Source organism: Symphalangus syndactylus, chromosome 13 (genome assembly GCF_028878055.3).
Source record: "Symphalangus syndactylus isolate Jambi chromosome 13, NHGRI_mSymSyn1-v2.1_pri, whole genome shotgun sequence".
Taxonomy (NCBI): domain Eukaryota; kingdom Metazoa; phylum Chordata; class Mammalia; order Primates; family Hylobatidae; genus Symphalangus; species Symphalangus syndactylus.
In genome coordinates, this window is record NC_072435.2 from 21,208,850 (window position 1) to 21,230,982 (window position 22,133).

The 22,133-nt window shown below is 42.4% G+C and overlaps 1 protein-coding gene across 3 annotated transcripts; it reads right to left on the reverse strand.

Moving 5' to 3' along the window:
- Nucleotides 1-8,763: 8,763 nt before the first annotated feature.
- ZNF749 (zinc finger protein 749) lies at nucleotides 8,764-20,398 on the reverse strand. Of its 3 annotated transcripts, none has more exons than XM_055239796.2 (3): nucleotides 20,090-20,398; nucleotides 13,388-13,514; nucleotides 8,764-12,108 (listed from the first exon to the last, which is right to left on the reverse strand). In XM_055239796.2, the coding sequence occupies exons 1-3, from the start codon at nucleotides 20,102-20,104 to the stop codon at nucleotides 9,929-9,931; spliced, it is 2,322 nt and encodes a 773-aa protein (XP_055095771.2). In that variant the 5' UTR covers nucleotides 20,105-20,398; the 3' UTR covers nucleotides 8,764-9,928. The 3 variants fall into 3 exon arrangements, with proteins under 3 accessions (XP_055095771.2, XP_055095772.2, XP_063471345.1); XM_055239797.2 differs by having other exon boundaries at nucleotides 20,016-20,398; XM_063615275.1 differs by having other exon boundaries at nucleotides 13,388-17,287; nucleotides 20,016-20,398.
- Between the last annotated feature and the right edge of the window lie 1,735 nt (nucleotides 20,399-22,133).

Genomic DNA, 22,133 nt, shown 5'->3' on the forward strand with positions numbered 1-22,133 from the left:
ACTCACTCCCCTTTGAATTCTTGGAAGGCCCTCTGAAGAAGAACAGGTACAAGCAAGGCCAGACTGTGATGACTGGAATAAATAACAAACTCTTCAGTGTTCCGACATATACAAATATCCACAAGTACTGAGAACATTCAGGAAAATATAATCTCATCAAATGGACTAAGGTGCCCAGTGACCAGCCCTGGAGTGATAGAGATCTATCAGACAGGGAATATCTTTCAGACAGGAAATTCAAAATATCTGTCTTGAAGAAGCTAAAAGAATGTCAAGAAAACATGAAGAAAGAATTCAGAATTTTAGCAGAGAAATTTAACAGAGATTGAAATAATTACAAAAAAAAAATCAAACTGAATCATCCTAGGGCTGAAAAAGACAATGGATGAACTGAAAAATACATCAGAATATAACAACAGCATAATTGATTAAGCAGAAGCATTTGTTAGCTTAAATACAGGCTATTGAAAATACAGAGGAGAAAAAAGAAAAAGAATGAACTGTGCTTAAAAGATAGAAAATAGCCACAAAAGGGCAAGTCTAAGAGTGATTAGCTTTAAAAAGGGAGTAGAGAAAGATGTAGGGATAGACACTTTATTCAAAGAAATAATTATAGAGTACTTTCCAAATGTGTGTGTGTATGTATGTATGTATATATATATATATATATATATATATATATATATATATATATATGAATATCCAGGTATAAGAAAGTCAATGCCAACCAGATTCAACACAAGACATATAACAATCAAACTCTCAAAGGTCAAGGATGAAAAAGAGGAAAAGTAGCAAGAGAAAAGAAACAACATATAAAGGAACTCCAGTACATCTGGCAGCAGTCTTCTCAGCAGAAATCTCATAGGCCAGAACAAAGTGAAAGGACATATTTAAAGTGCTGAAGGAAACCATCTTCAACCAAGAATATTCTAGTCATCAAATATATTCTTCAACCATGAAGGAGAAATACAGGCTTTCCCAGCAAACAAAAGCGGAGGGAATTCATCAATACCAGGCCTGTCTTACAAGAAATAGTAAAGAGAGTTCATCAGTCTGAAAGAAAAGAATGCTAATGTGCAACAAGAAATCATCTGAAGGAATAAAACTTACTGGCAAAAGTAAATACACAGACAAATTGAGAATATTCTAATACTGTAGTTCTGGTGTGTGAACCCCTCATATCTTTAGTATGAGCACTAATACAAATCTATCAAGAATGATGACTGAATAGCTTTTTAGGAGATATATAAACAGATATAAAGTGAAGCAACGAAAAGAAAAAAGGGAATGATGAGTTATAGTGTAGAGATTTTTATTTATTCTTTGCTTATTTGTTTCTTTTCATTGTGATCAAAGTTAAGTTGTCATCAGTTTAAAATAACTTTTTGTAACTGTAAGATTTTTTTGTGTCTCATGGCAAACATAATGCAAAAATTTATAGTAGAGATACTAAAAACAAAAAGCAAAGGATTAAATCATACTACCAGAGAAAATCACTTATCCACAAAAAAGGCAGTAAGAAAATTAGAGAAGACTTAGAAAACAAATAACAAAATGGAAGTAGTAAGTCCCTAACTATAAATATAAGATTTAATGTAAATGGGTGAAATTCTTCAACTAAAAGACATAGAGTGGTTGAATAGATTAAAAAAAAAAAAAAGACCTAACTATGTGCTGCCTACAAGAAAACTCACTACACCTGTAAAGATGTACAGACTGAGAGTGAAGTGATAGAAAAAGATATGCCATGTAAATGAAAACCAAAATGGAACAGGTCTAGCTATATTTATATCAGGTAAAATCATTATTTTTAAATAATACAGTTTTTCAAGTTAAAAACTAAAAAAGAGAAAGTAATTATGAAAAAAGTCAATTTAGAAAGATATAACAATTGTAACTATATATAACCCCAACATTAGGGCACCCACAAACACATAAAGCAAATATTAATAGATCAAAATGATAGACTTCAGTTACAATAATACCAGAGAACTTCAACACCTCATCTTCAGCAATGGGCAGATCATTCAGAGAATACATTAACAAAGAAAAAAACCCAAAAGAAACTAAAGCAAAAAACTTAAAAGTACAACAAAGAAGAAAACTAAGAAACTAAACTCAAAATTGGCAGAAGGAAATAAATAAAGATCAGAGCAGAAATAAATGAAATAGAGATTTTAAAATACAAAAGATCAACAAGGGCCGGGCGCAGTGGCTCACGCTTGTAATCCCAGCACTTTGGGAGGCCAAGGCGGGTGGATCACGAGGTCAGGAGATCGAGACCACGGTGAAACCCCGTCTCTACTAAAATATACAAAAAATTAGCCGGGCGTGGTGGCGGGCGCCTGTAGTCCCAGCTACTCAGAGAGGCTGAGGCAGGAGAATGGCGTGAACCCGGGAGGCGGAGCTTGCAGTGAGCCGAGATTGCGCCACTGCACTCCAGCCTGGGCGACAGAGCAAGACTCCGTCTCAAAAAAAAAAAAAAAAAAAAAAAAAAAAAAAAAAAAAAAAAAAAAAAAAGATCAACAAAACAAGGAATTTTTTTTAATTTTAATTTTTAGTTCTAGGATACATGTGCAGAATGTGGAGGTTTGTTACATAGGTAAACATGTGCCATGGTGGTTTGCTGCACCTATCAACCCATCACGTAGGTATTAAGCCCAGCATATATTAGCCATTTTTCCTAACGCTCTTCCTTCCTCAGCCCCATCCCCTGACAGGCCCCACTGTGTATTGTTCCCCTCCCTGTGTCCATGTGTTCTCATTGTTCAGCTCCCACTTCTAAGTGAGAACATGTAGTGTTTGGTTTTCTGTTATGCATTAGTTTGCTAAAGATAATGGCTTCTAGCTTCATCCATGTCCCTGCAAAGGACATGATCTCATTCTTTTTTTTTTTTTTTTTTTTTGAAACAGAGTTTCACTTGTTGCCCAGGCTGGAGTGCAATGGTGTAATCTCGGCTCACCACAACCTCCGCCTCCTGGGTTCAAGTGATTCTCCTGCCACAGCCTCCTGAGTAGCTGGGATTACAGGCATGCGCCACCACACCCGGCTAATTTTTTGTATTTTTAGTAGAGACGGAGTTTCTCCATGTTGGTCAGGCTGATCTCGAACTCCTGACTGCAGGTGACCTGCCCACCTTGGCCTCCCAAAGTGCTGGGATTACAGGTGTGAGCCACTGCGCCCAGCCTAGCTCAGTACTTTGTATGAACGTATAGTTTGCATTAAGGTTGAACTGCATATATGGTTTTACTTCAGGGTATATGCTTAAGTGAAAAAGGCATGGGTCAGAAGAGTGCACAAAGGATGCTGAATTATTTGAAGCCAGCAGAGGCATATGTACATAGGGACAGACAGGTGGGGAAACAGAAGTGAAAGTTAAGGATTCTATGGAATTATTCTGTGATATATCTTTGGGTTTTTACAAACATAAATACTTTATAATTCCTAAATAATGTTCAGTTAAAATGAAATTATAAAATCCATAAAACTCAGGGGTTCTACACACACAAAGGAATACAAATAAAGCTAGGGAAATATTTAAAAGATATAAGATCTATCAAAGTTAATAACATTATTGATATTATACTATAATTTGCAAATGTAACCATGAGGAAAAACTGGGCGATATGGGCCAGGCTCTTTCTGTTTTATTTTCTACAACTGCTTGTGAATCTATAATTATTTCAATAAAATTTTCAATTAAATAGCCCAGTGATATGTAAGATGAAAATAAGATATTGTAAAACCTTGTCTTAATCATATCTTGGTAAACACCATTGGTTATTGATGAATTGAAACAAATAAACCTACAATGTAATTGGTAGCAAAGCTTTCACCATAGAACAAAGCAAGTACAAATGCTAACTCAAATAATTTAAATAATCTCTAAACTACAAAATTTTTTGGAAGAATAAACATTAACTTATATTTTATTTTTAATATATATATTTTGTATTATTTCTATAGAAAATACATTGATTTGACTGCATAGTAATAATCATTGTAATCTATAAATTAATCATCAAAGAAATAGCAACCACAAAGATTGGAATCTCAACACGTATGTTAAAAAGAAGTCCTAGGCCGGGCGCAGTGGCTCACGCCTGTAATCCCAGCACTTTGGAAGGCCAAGACGGGCAGATCACGAGGTCAGGAGATCAAGACCATTCTGGCTAATACGGTGAAACACTGTCTCTACTAAAAGTACAAAAAATTAGCCGGATGTGGTGGTGGGCGCCTGTAGTCCCAGCTACTCGGGAGGCTGAGGCAGGAAAATGGCATGAACCCGGGAGGCGGAGCTTGCAGTGAGCCGAGATCGCGCCACTGCACTCCAGCGTGGGCGACAGAGCAAGACTCTGTCTCAAAAAAAAAAAAAAAAAAAAGTCCTAATATGTGTTAATAATTGGCTTTTAATTTTGTTCATTTATATTAATGTATATTGAACAATACAATGGTTAAGGTTTGAAGATGTAAGCCAACTCTCAAAACTAATAAAGGGAAAATATCAGTCTTATCTCTAGATTTAATCAGTTGTATTGATAATTAAACATTTAATAAATATAAATAGGAAAATATTAAACAACTTTAGTGGGATGACACAAACTAATATAATGTTAGACATTTGCTTACCCCAGTAATTCATTTATTATCCTCTTCATAGAAATGAGAAAAGAATAAAAAGAGAGGGAGGCCTATTAATTATAAGAAGCTTTAAAGAAATAAAACATCCGTTTGTTAAAATGTCCAGATATTTATATTCAAGTGAACCAAATATTTTAAAAATCTGAGATAATTAGGGAAATGTTAAAAATCTGAGATAATTATTGAAACAACAGTTTAGAATAAAGATATATTCTAGGTAAATCAGAAAGCAAAAGAATTGTGGCTACTGGAAAAATGATACATGGTAAAGTAAAATAAACAGGATAATTACATTTGAGGAAACAATACTAACAGGTGATTTTAACAGAATATGGAAGTATAATGAAGCGCTATCAAAACATTAAGATCAGATATAAACTGTAGCAGAGACAAACTGTGGCCCCAGATAAAACTCTAATACTGTACTGTAATTTTCTTTTACAATTATTTTACTTAACAAAATTCCAATCAAAATGGTAATATTTCTAAATTATTTCCACTATTTATGAAAGACAATTTTTAATAAATAAACATAAAGACACTGTTTACTGAAATGAAACAAAATAGAAAATTAATTGCAGAGAGGAAGTCTATAAAGCATATCTCATGCACATATATTTTGGCAAATACAGATTTATCAGTTTGTGGATCAGTAGTTTAATGTATCTTATTATAGTAATTTCATTTAAATAGAAGTCAATCTTGACTTCACATTGTAAATGAAGCTTAGGAACACACTGAATCTAAAATATAAAGAAGGACAAATCTCTTAGGTAAAAATATTAGAGTGTATCTTTCATAATTGGGGTTAAGAAATCATTACTATTCATGGTCTAAAGGCCATTTTATTTCAAAATAAAAACATTATAATAGTATAGATTATATTAAAAAATAAAAAAAATTTAAATATGTGAAACATAACAGTGCAAGTTACTGACTATAACATCAATAATGATATTAATTATATGAATAAAAGGCCAAAAACAAATGATAGCAAAGTATGCAAGCTGTGCTTGGAAGATTTACATGAGATGTTTATAAAAGGTATATTTCACAATTGATCTAAAGATGCCAATGAATCCAAAATGATATTCCATTATTTTCAACTCCAACACATTATTTATTTGGCTAGGTTTATTTCTCTGACACAAATTTTACCTTTTTCTTTCCTATGACTAAACCTATTTAATCAGACTGACTTTCAATTTGAAGTTTGTTGACTTGGCCTAAATATTAGATATTTTAAGTTCATTTTGAATGCAGAACACACACATTTATTATATTTCTCCTGTAACTTATTCATACCATTGTTTTACCTCATAACATTGTTTTAAAAACCAAATGTTGTGCATTTTTTCTAAGAATTTTATTACAGATTAAGAGAAATAAGATCTACCCTCTTGGCAATCTTAGTTCCATTATTTTCATTATCTTATTTAAATTATATACTGCAAGTTTATTCAAGTTTTATGAAAGAAAATTGAAGCATAAGGAACACATGTCAGCCTTTGAGGGCAGGAGTCCTGGCTGGTAAAAGCTGTAGTCCAACAAGCAGCAATCACCTGCATTCCATGGATGCCTATCAGGACCTCTGACAAAGGGAATGCACAGAAGGCATTCACTCAGCATCAGGGCAAGCACCAGGGAGTTTCAGGGCTCTTACTAAGTGTGCGAAATAATAAAAATCTGCCTGAAGTCTCACCAATTGCCAACGCTTCTTTCTGAGGGTTAGGGAAAAGGAGATGGAGGTAGTATGTCAAGGTGAATATTCACTTTAACTTTAGACACACATGGGATCATTAAAATATTCAGAATAAAAATTATAATTTATAAGGACAAAATGGAAAAAATAGAAAATCAAATGCATGAGGGAAATAAGTTATGTAACTAGAACAAGGAAGCAAATTAGAAGTGATAAAGGAAAGAATCAGGAATCATCTTGAAGATGAATCACAAGTGAATTTGCATAAGAAACACATATGTCACCAAATGATGTTTAACAATCTAAAATTTTTCGTGGAATGAGATCCTGAAAATCTTGATATTGCTGTGTTATTGATCGCTCCCACCCTAAAGAACCGCAGTCATTCACAGGTGAAAATGCCTCATAATTTCCCTTGATCATAACAGTTCTGTGGAGACACAGGAAAGATCTAAATTAGGTGTCCCCCTCTGTCAGAGACAGGGAAAATGGAAATGCCTATCAAACAGGGTGTTAGCTCAGACATTTTTGTTTTTTGGAAAAACAACTATCTTATGAAATGACATATGTGGTAGGAGTGAAACAACAGATACTTAAGAGACAGTTAATAAATGGGTAACAGACAGACAGATCCTCTGATTATAAATCAAATTATATCTGAACAAATTCTAGGGGCAGCCTTGGCGCTTCGTGTATAGTGTCACATTAATATGAGGATAAGGCCGGGCGCGGTGGCTCAAGCCTGTAATCCCAGCACTTTGGGAGGCCGAGGCGGGCGGATCACGAGGTCAGGAGATCGAGACCATCCTGGCTAACACAGTGAAACCCCATCTCTACTAAAAATACAAAAAATTAGCCGGACGTGTTGGCAGGCGCCTGTAGTCCCAGCTACTCGGGAGGCTGAGGCAGGAGAATGGCATGAACCCGGGAGGCGGAGCTTGCAGTGAGCCGAGATCGCGCCATTGCACTCCCGCCTGAGAAACAGAGCAAGACTCCGTCTCAAAAAAAAAAAAAAAAAAAAAAAATATGAGGATAAGACCGTAAAGGTGTACTTTTGAATCTCATTCCATTCTCAGCACAACATTTGCATTTTAAGACTCTAAAAGACCCTAATTTTTTCATAACACACAAAGTTAATTTCCATATTCATCTTCACACAAGATTTTCATGTCTATAAATGAGATACAGCTGCCTCTTATTGATCTAAATGAGAAACTTAATATTAACAACCTCCTACTGAAGATGGGAATTTAGAGGTATATTATTTAAGTCTACCTTAAACACCATATGCCCCTGCTTAAAAGAAAGTAACAGAAATCGTAACACACAGGCCAGGTGTGGTGGCTCACCCCTGTAATCCCAGCACTCTGGGAGGCCGAGGCAGGCGAATCATGAGGTCAGGAGTTCGAGACCAGCCTGGCCAACATAGTGAAATCCCGTCTTTACTAAAAATACAAAAAATTAGCCGAGCGTGGTGGCAGGCACCTGTAATCCTAGCTACTCGGGAGGCTGAAGCAGGAGAATCACTTGAACCCGGGAGGCAGGGATTGCAGTGAGCCGAGACTGTGCCACTGCACTCCAGCCTGGCAACAGTGAGAGACTCTGTCTCAAAAAAAAAAAAAAAAAAAAAAAAAGTGTGAGGCAAGGCTTTAGAAAATATCCCAGAATACACTGTTATCATAGGAGATAACAACTCCTTGTTATTGAGCCTGAAAACCTTCTAGTGGGACAAGATATGGAGGCAAAAGATAGTGATATTAATGATCCTCACCCTGTGTAGGCCTTGACTAACGTGTGTGTCTGTGTCTTCATATTTAACTTCTTTTTTACGAAGTTAAAAAAATTAAATAGAAAAAGTTTATAGAATATAAAGGAGTACTTCTATACAGGCTGTATAATGTGTTTGTGTTTTAAGCTATTATTACGAAAGAGTCAAAAAGCTTTTTAAAATTTTAAAAGTTCATGAAGTAAAAACGTTACAGTAGACTAAGGTTAATTTATTACTAAATAAAAAAATTTAGAGTAGCCTAAGTGTACGTTTATAACATCTACAATAGGGTACAGTAATGTCCTAGAGCTTCACATTCACTCACAACTCACTCCCTCACTCAACCAGAGGGGTCCCGCAAGCTTCGTTCATCTTAGTGCCCTATTAAGTTTTTACCATTTTTTATACATTTTTACAGTATCTTTTGTAAACTTAGATATGTTTAGATACACATTTACCTATCATTGTGTTTCAATTACCTACAATATTCAATACTGTAACATGCTGTTAAGGTTTATATCTGAGGCGCAATGGACTGTATCATATAGCCTAGGTAATAGGCTGTGCCCTTCAGGTTTGTGTAAGTACACTCTGTTCACACAATGACAAAATCACCTTAAGATGATTACTCAGATCACAGTCCTCTTGTTAGGCGACACATGACTACAATGGGATTTTATTCGGCGTTTAAAAAAGATGAAAATCATAAGCTATGCTACAACATGGATAAACCTTGAAGACATTAAGGGAAATAAGCCTCAAAATAAGTCACAAAAGACTAAAACTTAAGTTTCCTCATATGAGATATTTATAGTAAAATTCATACAGTAGTAGTTGTCAGGGGCTGGTTGGAGTAGGGAATGAGGAAGAGGAGTAATTTAAAGCAGCGGTCCCCAACCTCTTTGGCACCAGGGACTGGTTTCATGGAAGCCAATTTTTCCACACATCAGGGATGGAGGAGGGGGTGGATAGTTTCAGAATAAAACTGTTCCACCTCAGATCATCAGGTATTAGTTAGATTCTCATAAGGAGCACACAACCTAGATCCCTCACAGGCACAGTTCACAATAGGGCTCAGGCTGCTATGAGAATCTAATGCTGCTGATCTGGCAGGAGGTGAAGCTCGGGTAGTGATGCTGGCCCAGTTCCTGACAGGCCACAGACTGGTACCAGTTTGCAGCCTGGGGGTTGTGGACCCCTGGTTTAAAGGGTATAATGTTTTAGTTTCATTAAGTTGAAAAAACTTCTGGATATTAATTGACAACAATGCAAATGACTTAACACTACTGAACAGTACGGTTAAATATGGGTTAAGATGGTAGATTTTAAGTTACCTGTAATTTGCCACAATTATAATCTTTTTCTTTTTGAGACAGAGTCTCGCCGTGTCACCCAGGCTGGAGTGCAATGGAACAATCTCAGCTCACTGCAACCTCCGCCTCCCAGGTTCAAGTGATTCTCCCTGCCTCAGCCTCCTGAGTAGCTGGGATTACAGGCACCCGCCACCATGCCCAGCTAATTTTTGTATTTTTAGTAGAGATGGGGCTTCACCATGTTGGCCAGGCTGGTCTCAAACTCCTGACCTCAGGTGATCCACCCACCTCTGCCTCCCCAAAGTACTGGGATTACAGGTGTGAGCTACCACGCCTGGACATAAATGTTTTTAATGTAGTTCCCAGCAGGAAATCCTTGCAGATTTCCGTCTGAACTCTTTCAACATTAGAATTACATATATTAATAGGTTCTTTCTCTGATGTGAATTTTTGGTGCTGAATGAGGTGACAGTTGTGGTGACTTTCCTACATTCACTCCACTAAGGCCTTTTTCCAGTGTGAATTCTCTGATGTTTAATGAGGCTGGAGTTGTATTTAAACACTTTGCTGCATTCACCACACTCATAAGACCTTTCTCCAGTGTGAGTTTTTTGGTGCTGACCAGTATTACATTTGAAGTCTTTCCCACATTCCCTTAACTTAAAAGGACTTTCTCCAGTGTGAGACTGCTGATGTATAATAAGGCTCGATTTAGTCCTAAACAATTCCCTACATTTACTGCACTCACGAGGCTTCTCCCCAGTGCAAACTTTATGATGTTTAATCAATGTAGAGCGGTATCTAAGAAACTTCCCACAGTTGCTGCATTCATAAGGCTTTTCTCCAGTATGAACTCTCTGATGAATAATGAGTTTGTAGCTATCTCTAAAAAATTTCCCACATTCACTACACTCATAAGGTCTTTCTCCAGTGTGAACTTTCTGATGTCTACTCAGTGTACAGCGATATCTAAAGAATTTCCCACATTTGCTGCATTTATAAGGCTTTTCTCCAGTGTGAATTCTCTGATGAATAACAAGTTTGTAGCTGTCCAAAAAGAATTTCCCACATTCATTGCATTCATAAGGCCGTTCTCCAGTATGGATTTTCTGGTGAACATCTAGATGAGCCTGTGTAAGGAAGGCCTTCCCACATTCACTACACACATAACGCCTTGGCCTGAGGTCAATCCTCTCGTGTTGAATGAGGTCAGACCTTTTTGAAAATGCATCAGTGTGGATTTTCTGGTGCTGAACTAGGTGGGACTTTCTAACAAAGGCCTTCGCACATTGAGTGCATTCATAAGGCCGTTCTCCAGTATGGATTTTCTGGTGACCAACCAGATGAGCCTGTGTAAGGAAGGCCTTCCCACATTCACTACATGCATACGGCCTTGGCCTGATGTCAATCCTCTTGTGTTGAATGAGGTCAGACCTTTTTGAAAATGCATCAGTGTGGATTTTCTGGTGCTGAACTAGGTGGGACTTTCTAACAAAGGCCTTCTCACATTCAATGCACTCATAAGGCCGTTCTCCAGTGTGAATTTTCAGATGCTGAACAACATTATGTTTGAGGCTAAAGGCTTTCCCACATTTGCTACACTTATAAGACCTTTTGCCAGTATGAACTCTCTGGTGCATATTGAGTGTGGAGCGGTGACTAAAGAATTTTCCACATATGCTGCATTCAAAAGGCCTTTCTCCAGTATGAACTCTCTGATGTCTACCGAGTGTGAAGCTGTCCATAAACAATTTCCCACATTCACTACACTCGTAACGCCTCTCCCCAGTGTGAACTTTCTGATGTCTGATGAGTTTGGAGTTATACATAAAAAATTTCCCACACTTGTTGCATTCATAGGGCTGTTCTCCAGTATGGGTTTTCTGGTGACCAACCAGATGAGCCTGTGTAAGGAAGGCCTTCCCACACTGGGTACATTCATAACTGCGAATCTCCTGATGTTCAATGGGGTCAGACCTTTTTGAAAGAAAGCCTTCACTGTGAATTTTCTGGTGCTGAACTAGGTTGGACTTTCTAATAAAGGTCTTTCCATATTCAGTGCCCTCATAAGGCCTTTCTCCAGCACGATTTTGCTGATATTTAATAAGGTTGGAGTTGTACCTAAACAATTCCCCACATTCACTGAACTCATAAGGCCTCTCCCCATTATGGTTTTTTTGGTGCTCAAACAGCCTATGTTGGTGGCAAAAGTCTTTCCCACCTTGGCTGGAGTTGAAATCATTCTGTTCACCTTGAAAGGCTTCCCCATCCTGGGTATCCCTGTATAGCTTCCACCCACTGTTTAAGACCTGTTGCTGGAGAAGGTCTGAGCTGGCAGTAAAATCCTTGCCACCCTGTGTACATGTGAAGTTCCTCTCTCCCACATGAGCACTGTGGTTCACAAATGAAGGCCTCCACTCATCACTTCTGGTGAGCTTCTCTCTAATCTGCTCCTTTTGGTGCAGGGCATGCTCTGCTGCACATGTGTACAGTTCTTGCTCAGGGTGTGTTCCATTGTGCTCAGCCAGGTGCAGAATGTCCTTCAGAAGTGAGCTACATATCTTGCAGGGCTGGGCCTTCAGGGTGGACAAAGCTGGCTTTGGAGTTGTGACCTGTAACACTCTTACAGAAACACACTGCTTGGAAAGTACCTCCTCATCCTTGGCTCCATGCCAACAACCTGCAAGAACAGAAATGCTGGTGAAGTGCATGTGAACTCTGGAGGGAGGAGGCAGCCCCATCACAAATGTCTGTGAGACACACCCACAAATGAGGGCACAGGATTGGTCACAGGCAAGGAAATAAGGCCAGTGAGAGGAAGGCCCAGTGTTCAGAGGAGGGCCTGTCAAGTGTGTGTAGTGGGGGAACCCTGGTGGTAAGGACACAAGGGAGAAGTACCAAGCAGGGAGGGCAGGTGGGGTCTCCAACTCACTCCTCTACAAATGGCTTTCAACGGGCCATGACTGTTGTGTCCAGATCCAGAGAGATGTGATTGTGTGAGAGCAAGTATTCATGGACTACTGAAGGATACATGCAGACCTCATAACACCTAAAGTACAGGTCATACATTAGACAGCACTGCAAAGGGAGAGGTGGAAGAGAATGGTGGAGAGATGAAGGCTGGAGAGGAGGGGTCGGAGGTGGAAGCCAGGGGTCAGAAGTCAGAGTAAAAATAACAACAGGGAAGGAAAGGAAGAGTGAGGGGTGGCCAGTGGCTCTGCATCAAACAGTAGTGGTCACAAGGTAAGTTCTCAATGTGATTTGAACCCAGCCTTGATATCACATCCTTTCCCAGCTTTCACCCACCAGGGCCAAGTCCTTCTGAGTGTCTCTTGCCATTAATAGAGGACTATCCACTCTGCCAGGCACCCAGAGACCTCCCCCTTGCTCAAGGTGAGCAACTATCTAGCTGCGGCATAAGTCAAGCTAGGGGAAAGGCAGGGAAAGGGAGGGGACAGCATGTACACAGAGCAATAAACCCAGGACATGCTGCATTCTAAAGCTATCAGAACACCCAGTAGAGAGTCCTGCAGAAATAACTTCACAATCCTCACAAGTGGTGACCAGGGAGGTGCCTGAAATTCCTAGCACAGACACTGTCTCCAAGTATGTCAGCAAGGGGAACAGGGAAACCCTTGGACAGAGGATTCACGCATTTGGACAGAGTAATCAAACCAGGGACAGGCACTGCCATTAGGATACCTTAAAGAAACCTGAAGATTTCTGACTTCCGAGCCTTATCTTGTAAAGTTTCAGAGCAACAGAAGCTGGGACTGCTTAAGGGGAGGTAGTACAGTATACACAGCCCAGCTCTGGCTGCCTCATCACATTTGCCAGGAAACCAGGAGAGGACAGGACATAGCACCCACAATCTGGTGTGAGAAAGACAGAGTTGTCATGGAAAAGAGCAAAAAAACAGCACCCAGCACAAGACACCAGAGTAGGTATGAAGGCCTTACCTACTGATGACAAAAGCGCCAAGTTCTCCAGCATCACATTGCTGTGCAGGTATCTCTGAGCATCATTAAGGATCCCCCATTCCTCTTGGGAGAAATATATGGCCACATCCTCAAAGACCATACAATCCTGCCAAAATTATGACACTTCAGTCTATGAACAACTTCTTATTCTGTGTTTCCTTAGATCTGTATTTATCTACTTAAAATCTAAGAATTGGAGGGCCAAACTAACAGCCAATGTTTTTACATTTCCCTTGCAATCCAGATCCCATATGCTGAACCACTATCTAATGCTCATACATGATTATTTCTCCTGTCCTAATCAACACAGGCCCTGTCACCACACAATAAGGGATAATCTCTAAGCCCTAAGGCTGCCAGACTTATGCAAACCAAGTTTTAAGCTCCTCATCCCACCCTGCATGCCTTTCCTGCCAAAACCCCAATACAGTCTCTGATGTATGCTTTCCCTTCAGTCATGCCTCTGCCTCCTGACCAAATCTAGTATTTCCTGTGGCCTTGTGCAGCACAGCATTCCCCCTGCACTAAGGAAATGAAAGTAATAAAAATTATTTCAATGCCATTAGCCTCTCTGTCATCACTCTTTTCCAAAAATGAAAATCCAGCGGGTCAATCACTGATACACTTCCCTCTCCAGAATCTTCAGTGCTTCCCCAGTACCCACACACATCCATCCCCTGTTTAGCCTCCACCTACTTCCCAAGGAGGAAGAGACTCCACATCCCGGTAGCATCTGCACTTCTCTTGCCCCCACTGCTACTGATTGCTGAGTCCAGCACAGCACAAAGATGGGTGGGGAGAAAGGAAAAGCATCATCAATGCCTAGCCCAGGGCGCCCTACCTTCTTTTTTTTTTTTTTTTTTTTTTTTGAGATGGAGTCTTGCTCTGTCGCCCAGGCTGGAGTGCAGTGGCTCACTGCAACCTCTGCCTCCCAGGTTCAAGCAATTCTCCTGCCTCAGCCTCCTGAGTGGCTGGGATTACAGGCACCTGCCACCACTCCCGGCTAATTTTTGTATTTTTAGTAGAGACGGGGTTTCCCCATGTTGGGCAGGCTGGTCTCGAACTCCTGACCTTGTGATCCACCCGCCTTAGTCTCCCAAAGTGCTGGGATTACAGACATGAGCCACTGCGCCTGGCCGGCCCTACCTTCTTTTATCACCCCGTTTCCTTGGGGTCTCCAGATCTTGCCTCCCAGACACCCAAACTCAGGCTCACTCTTCTCCCTTATGTGCCCATTGCCAGAGCTGGGCCCATGCATTCATGCTCCTCCTCACCTTCGCGTCTCGCTTTGGACAGTACCTCTCTCATGTATCTAACTCCTCCACTCTTGCAATACTAACAGCAGCCCTGGCCCAATCAGGAGCATTTCCATGGCCTCCCAAGATGCCACTCTGTACATGGAGTCCTGCAGTGCACCAGAACCCTATTTGCTCCTGGGCTGCCCAGAATATAATGTTCCCTAGCGCCTGGGGCAGCACCGAGCCCTGTTCTGAAGGTCTCCCTTCCCAGTCCTGTTTCCTGGTTTATCCTCAGCCCCCACAAAACCCAAGTGACAACCTCACAGTTCTTGCATACCTTCTCTGAGTTCCAGATCTTGGCTGTCTCCCCCTTTTGCATTGTACATGCTGTCCCATAAGCAGTCACAACATTCTCTATCCCCCTAATTCTAATCCAAAGCCCAGATACACTGACCTCCCCAAAGCTATCCCCACCCCAGGCCTAGCAATGCTCCTTGCTGATCCCATCTTCCCCTTAAGTAGTCTCACAGTTTGCATGAAACTACCCAGGTCCAAGCAAGACTCACCACGAAACCCTGGTGAGTTTGTGGAGATGCCTCACCATCCATCTCATGGCCACTCTCCCCTCAAAAGCCCTTCCTTATACTCCACAGGCCGCCCCCAACATAACACACAAACATACGCACACATACCCTCAGTCGATCCACTCTCTCATCTGTCTCTGTGACACTCACCAACACCATCCAGGTGCCCAGTGGAGACACCCAGTCCTCAGTCTGTTCCTTCTCCTTCCTTCCTACTAACACCATTGCTTCCTAAGTCTGACCCAGTTTCACAACAGTTCAGCTATCATGTAGTGGATGTCTCCTTCCTGAACACTTCCAATGAACTCCATTCCTGTGTGTACAACTGCCAGCCTGGCACCTCCACTCAAAGTTTCTGAAACATTTTTTGTGTATTTTTGTTTTTGTTTTGGCTTGGATTTTTGTTTTTGTCTTACTCTGTTGCCCAGGCTGGAGTGCAGGGGCACAATCATGGCTCACTGCAGCCTTTACTTCCCAGGCTCAGGTGACCCTCCTGCCTCAGCACGCCGATTAGCTGAGACCACAGAGAGACGCCACCACACCCAGCTATTTATTATTATTTGTAAGGACAGGGTCTCCCTATGTTGCCCAGGCTGGCCTCAAGCGATCTTCCCACCTCTGCCTCCCAAAGTGCTGGGATTACAGGTGTGATCCACCATGCCTGGCCACTGGAACATTTTTGACTTGGCCAAAACTTGGTTCCTCATATGCTCTACTACATAAACACTCCCCTACTACAGAACTTACTACATCTTAGTTGCTGGAACATCCATCTTTCCAAACAAGGCCAAAACTGTGGAGCCATTCCTGACCCCCTCTTCCATCTCAGCTCCCAAGCTTCCTTGCTCTCTACGTTATAAAATACAGGCAGCTCTAGATCAAACACATACAGAAGCCCCCCACTCCTCCCACTTCCACCACCGCCACTCTTGTTCAGTCACCAACAACCTCCACCTGGGCTGTTGCTGGACCAATCACCCAGGTATCCGTGGCTCCACCCTAACCCGCACATGGTCTTCCATTCTGCAGGCAGAGGGAGCCACCAAAACCTGGGTCAGGTCACCTCTTTTTCCCCCCTGCTCAAACCTTCCTTAGTTACCATCGCCCTCAGATGAAAGGCCCAGAACCTTAGACTGTCATTCCATGCTGATCCCGCATGCCCTGTATGCCCCAACCTCCTACCCTGCTGCCATAGTCTATCATGACCAGATACAACATGAATTTTCAGTTCACTAAACATCCCAGCTAAGTCACAGCAGTAAGCATTTGAACTTTCTATATCCTGTGCCTGAACGCCCTGCCACATCTTATCCCATCAGTTGTCGGAACTAGGACCACTCTATAACCAGAGGCTGAGTTCTGACTCCTGGTTGTGGTGGAACCACAGTCTTCAGACCCAAGGAAGGGAAAAACATGAAGTTTCAGGACACCACCTTTCCCTATATGAGCATGCCTAAAATATCGGAAAGGTAAGTGGTGGGGGCCTGGGGGAGAGAGCCTGAGAAACCCTTGACTTACCTGTGCAGGGTCCTTAAGCATTGCTGCCCTGCAATGGACCCCGTGGGAAGATGTGGCAGACTTGTACAGTTACTACTTGAGACCGTCACTGCGACAGTTACTACTGTTACTACTTGAGACCATCATTACGAGACTGAACGAAGGGGGACGAACGTAGAAATGAAAACTTAAGACAAAAGAAACTGTTTTAAAGAAGGCAAACCGGGGAAGAAGAGAGCTCCCTGCTTCCAGTGAGCAAAGGCAGCCCCTGAGCTTCCACAGCCCTCCTCATTTATTGGGTAGGATGAAAGGGAGGAGGAGGTAACGACTGGTCAGCTGCTTAATTGATCGCAAGTTCACATTATTGTTAACAGGCTTCAATTATGCCTAATCACAAGAAACACTTGTGCCTGGGTCGTGACTGCCTTCAGCATTCCTTCTGGGTGGCAGACGCAGTTTGTCAGTTTGCCAACATCCTGCTTTCAAGAGAAACAGTTTGCTGTTTACTCATATAGCCTCCAGTGGTATACTGAGTTGATCACGACCCTCATTCTTTCGGCCTGTAACAGGAAGAGGCAAGCCATGAGTATCAGGACAGTACTGCGGCATCCTACAGGCTGAGCTGTACAACCATCTCTGCCGTGTACTGGAGCAAAGTAATCTGAAGCTACAGCAAGTCCTAAGTTCAGTGCTGCCTCTTAGCAGCTCTGTGTCTTTGGACAAGGACTGAACCTCCCTAAGCCTCAGTGCCCTTATGTGTAAAATGGAGATTAAAAGGGTTCCCACTTCACAGGGCTCATATTGACAAGAAGCATAAGTAGTACACGCTATGTATAAGCATTACTTTCTACAGGATTAATGGTTTTGTACATGTTTTCAGCACAAAGTAGAAGGTTTTGAAAATTTGAGTATTTTTCCCACTTTTTTTTTTTTTTTTTTTTGAGACAGGGTCTTGCCCTGTTGCCCAGGCTACAGTGCAATGGCACAATCTCAGCTCACTAGAACCTCCGCCTCCCGGGTTCAAACGATTCTCTTGCCTCAGCCTCCTGAGTAGCTGGGATTACAGGCGTCCACCACCACACCCAGGTAATTTTTGTATTTTTAGTAGAGACAGTTTCACCATGTTGGCCAGGCGGGTCTCGAACTCCTGACCTCGTGATCTGCCCGCCTTCGCTTCCCAAAGTGCTGGGATTACAGGCGTGAGCCACTGTGCCCAGCCCACACTTTTTAATGTTTTAAGGAAATGTGATATATATATAAAGCTTTGTACTATAAGCAGAGTTACAGGTAAATTAACATTCTAATAATAAATATTTTAATACATTTAAATTATTGATTACATCTATTTCCAGTTGCCTATGTGTACATATTTAGAAGGATATTGGCTGAGAAAAAAAAAAATAGCCCAGACCTGTCTGACCTACACAAAATGTATCAGGCTCAGAGAGGCAAGAATATATGAGATATCAGTCACATCCCTGAACCTATGCCTGAGGACAACTGTTTAAAGACATTTTGTTCCTGACTAGCTGTCTCACCTATTATCTTCATGTTTCTGTAATCTATAATATAAAGAAGAATGTATAGCCAATAAAAACATGTTATTTTAACATAAGTTATTGGTAAACAACTCAAACTGCTTCTTTTTTCCTTTAAAAAAAAAAACCACTTGTCACTGTGGTAATCGAAGTGTATATTCAGGACAACTTGAATCTATGGTCCCAGAAGGCTATCATCAACATGTGAACTTGAAGAAACTCTCTTTAAACTAGATTCTGACTTGCTTGGTTATTTAAGATTGATATAGTTCATTAGTGTTTAAGTCAATTACCTGTTTTTACACCCCTAAGTTAATAAGTTGTAGGATGGGGCTGAGCAGTCAATCAGTTACTGGTCCGTTCAGCAAACAGGTCAGCCTGCCATATAATGCAGTAAAGGGAGCTTGCTGGAGGCCCTTAACTGTGGTGGAGGATGTGAGAAAGCCCTGCCCAGTTTTGGACCCAGTTGCTCCATGGCCTTATCTTGTTCCCCAAAGAGTGGCCCTCAGGGCCAGCTGAGTTAGAAGGGTGGAGTGACTACAATTATCTCTTGCCTCAGTCTCTGTATTTCAGGGCAACTCCTTATCCATCCAGGCCTCTTTTTCAACAGAAACAGACCAAACTCTTAGCCCATATCTGCTCCCTTCTGCAGGGAGTATCAGAGATGTCTTCCCTACCATGGTCTTTCCTCCAAATCTGAGCCCTCCCCTACCTCAGCCCATATGAAAAAACAATGTAGGAGCCGGGCGCAGTGGCTCACGCTTGTAATCCCAGCACTTTGGGAGGCCAAGGCGGGTGGATCACGAGGTCAGGAGATCGAGACCACGGTGAAATCCCGTCTCTACTAAAAATGCACACAAAAAAATTAGCCGGGCGTAGTGGCGGGCGCCTGTAGTCCCAGCTACTCGGAGAGGCTGAGGCAGGAGAATGGCGTGAACCCGGGAGGCGGAGCTTGCAGTGAGCCGAGATTGTGCCACTGCACTCCAGCCTGGGTGATAGAGCAAGACTCTGTCTCAAAAAAAAAAAAAAAAAAAGAAGGATTCTTCCTTCTCAATCTGATCCACAGGCCAACTTCTCAAGTGCACAACTTCTAACTCATTTAAAGCTCCAGGCCAGCTACCTTCCCTGACCTTTGGAAATTACGTCCACCTACCCATGTGATGTCGCCCAAAATCCAACCCAGGATCTTCTGTCTGAAACCTGCTCCTTAAGCTGGTATCTCTAATTCCATTCTTTCAGATTTTTCAGGCCAAAACAAAACCTATGGAAGACACCCTTCACTACCGACTTTCCCTCACAGCTATGTTTGATGCAGCAGGAAATCCTGTTGACTCTATCTCTGAGATCCATCCAGAATCTCATCGCATCTCCCCTCTACTGCAACCCCTCTGGCCCAGCCCTACCATAACTCAAGAGGTTTCCTCAGCGGTCCCCCTGCCCCCGTTCAACATCCTGTTTTCCCCAACTTGAAACTTCTAACTCTGGGCGTGACCCTCCCATTCGTCCTCCCTGCACGGCCCTCTATGGCTTTCTGTGGCTCTATTGCCCTTCCAGGGGAGACTCCGCCTCAACCTCTACTCCTTGGAGACAAAGACGCTCGGGCTCCCCAGTGCCGCCCGTTCTGCAGTGCCTCCAAGCCCCAGAGACGTGTTGGTCTCCGACGGGAGCTCCCGCGCCTCATCGCACCGCAGTCCCAGTCCCGGGCACCCCACACAAGAACGCCTCTCTCTTAGAGACACAAGGGCCTAACCTGCAGGGCCGCTCCTTGGGACTTCAGCACTGGGAGGAGGGGTTGGGCGGGGCGGCCTGGGACGCTGCACGCACCTCGGTCAGGTTCATCGGCGCGGCCTCCTCCCGTCCAGCCAGGGAAGAGCGGGGCGGGAACGGCGGTCACCTGGACGCTGACGGAGGCAGGGGCGCCTGCAGCCGACTCAGCCGATCCGCACTCTAGCCTCTGTGTAGAAGGAACACCGCTTCTCGCGTTTTTCCGCTCTGTCACCTCAGTCCCGACCCAGAGCTCTGGGACCGCCTAAATCAGTGAACAGATGCCTAGGCAGCCATGCTAACGTAACCATGAGGGCGCCGCCAGAAGTCCCGCCCACACAATTGAGACCTCATTAGACGTCTCTCTGCTAGACCGATGGCTACACTCGCTGCCGTGCCCCCCCCCCGCAGTGTCTTCTGGGTAATGTAGTTCCCACGCCGCTGTCTGCCCTGCCTCGTAATGTAGGGCGCGCTGACCTTACGGAAAAAAGACGGAGGCCCCTGGAGGAGCGTTGAGAAATGCAGTTCCGGGGCTCTTAAGGACGTGGAGGGGCTTTACTGACTCTTAAACTGCAAGTAACCAGATTTTCCCGGAGGGCAGCCTAGGACAAATCTGAGAAATATTTCAGAGACCTGTCGTTTCAGATTCTCTGAAGCACAGCAAGTTCCCAAAGGAAGAACATCAGAAGCAACATGGCTGACCATAATGAACTGGTCCTCCACTCATAGCGGTCAGCTCTTTTGTGCTTCTCAAGTACACACATACTGAAGCTCTGGAGACTTTTTTTTGATCATTAGTGTGCTTCTGTTGGGACAAGAAAAAAAAGTCCCACACAGGATGTGATGGGGAGTTGAAGGAGAAATATCTTTCTGTCGACCAAAAGGGTGGAACTTTGTGAAATAGTTGAAGAGATTTATTCTGAGAGAAATATGAGTGACTAAACGGCCCATGACACAGCTCCAAGAGATCCTGAGAACATGTGCCCAAGGTAGCCCATCTACAGCTTGGTTTTAACAATTTAGGAAGACATAAGACATCAATCAATACATGTAAAATGTACATTGGATTCCTCTGGAGAGGCGGGGCAACTGGAAGGGAGGGGCGGGGCTTCCAGGTCAGGTGGGTTCAAAGATTTTCCAATTGGCAATTGGTTGAGAGAGCTTTTATCTAAAGACCTGGAATCAGTAGAAATAGTTGTCTGGGTTAAGATAAGGGGTTGTGGGCTGGGCGTGCTGTCTCACGCCTGTAATCCCAGCACTTTGGGAGGCCAAGGTGGGCGGATCACCTGAGGTTGGGAGTTCCAGACCAGCCTGACCAACATGGAGAAACCCCGTCTCTACTAAAAATACAAAATTAGACGGGCATGGTGGCACATGCCTGTAATGCCAGCTACTCGGGAGGCTGAGGCAGGAGAATCGCTTGAACCCGGGAGGCAGAAGTTATGGTGAGCCAAGATCTCGCCATTGTACTCCAGCCTAGGCAACAAGAGCGAAACTCCGTCTCAAAAACAAAAAAGATAAGGGGTTGTGAAGACCAAGGTTATATCATGCAGATGAAGCCTCCAGGTAGTCTTATAAAGCCTTATGATAAGGCCTCAGCTCCTGAGCTAAAGCTATCTTCCCACCTCAGCCTCCAGAGCAGCTGGGGCTATAGGTACAGGACACTGTCCCTGGCTTTATTCAGCTTTTTACAATGCGTTACAAAAAGTCGGCATTTAGAGCTATTTTTCTCTCACTGCAATTGAGTAGCAGTGAGAGAAAAATTGAGTAGCAATAGTATTGCCATCAGGTAGTGGCAATACTACCTGAAAACCATGCCCCCAACAAATGAAGATTTGGGTAATGCCTTATGGTCTCTTCTGCAGGATTAGTGAAGGAAGAACAAAAGAAAAGACCAAAAATTAAAACCCATTCTCTTTCTGTTCAGAAAAGGAAAGGGCTACTTTTTGGCCAAAGCGTTACAATTTAGTTTGCCAACCAGTTAAAAAAAAAAAAAAGGAAAAATTAACTCTGCCCAACTGAAGGTCTGGCAAAAACAAACCTTTGAAAGGGTTGTGGAAAATTAATGAATATTAAACTAATTGTCAACATAACCAGTTAAAAA

What these genes read in the sequence shown, in the direction of transcription:
- ZNF749 (XM_055239796.2), bottom strand. An exon ending in GGCGCTTTTGTCATCAGTAG is followed by an intron (nt 12,109 to 13,387) that starts GTAAGGCCTTCA and finishes CTGTTCTTGCAG; the next exon opens with GTTGTTGGCATGGAGCCAAG.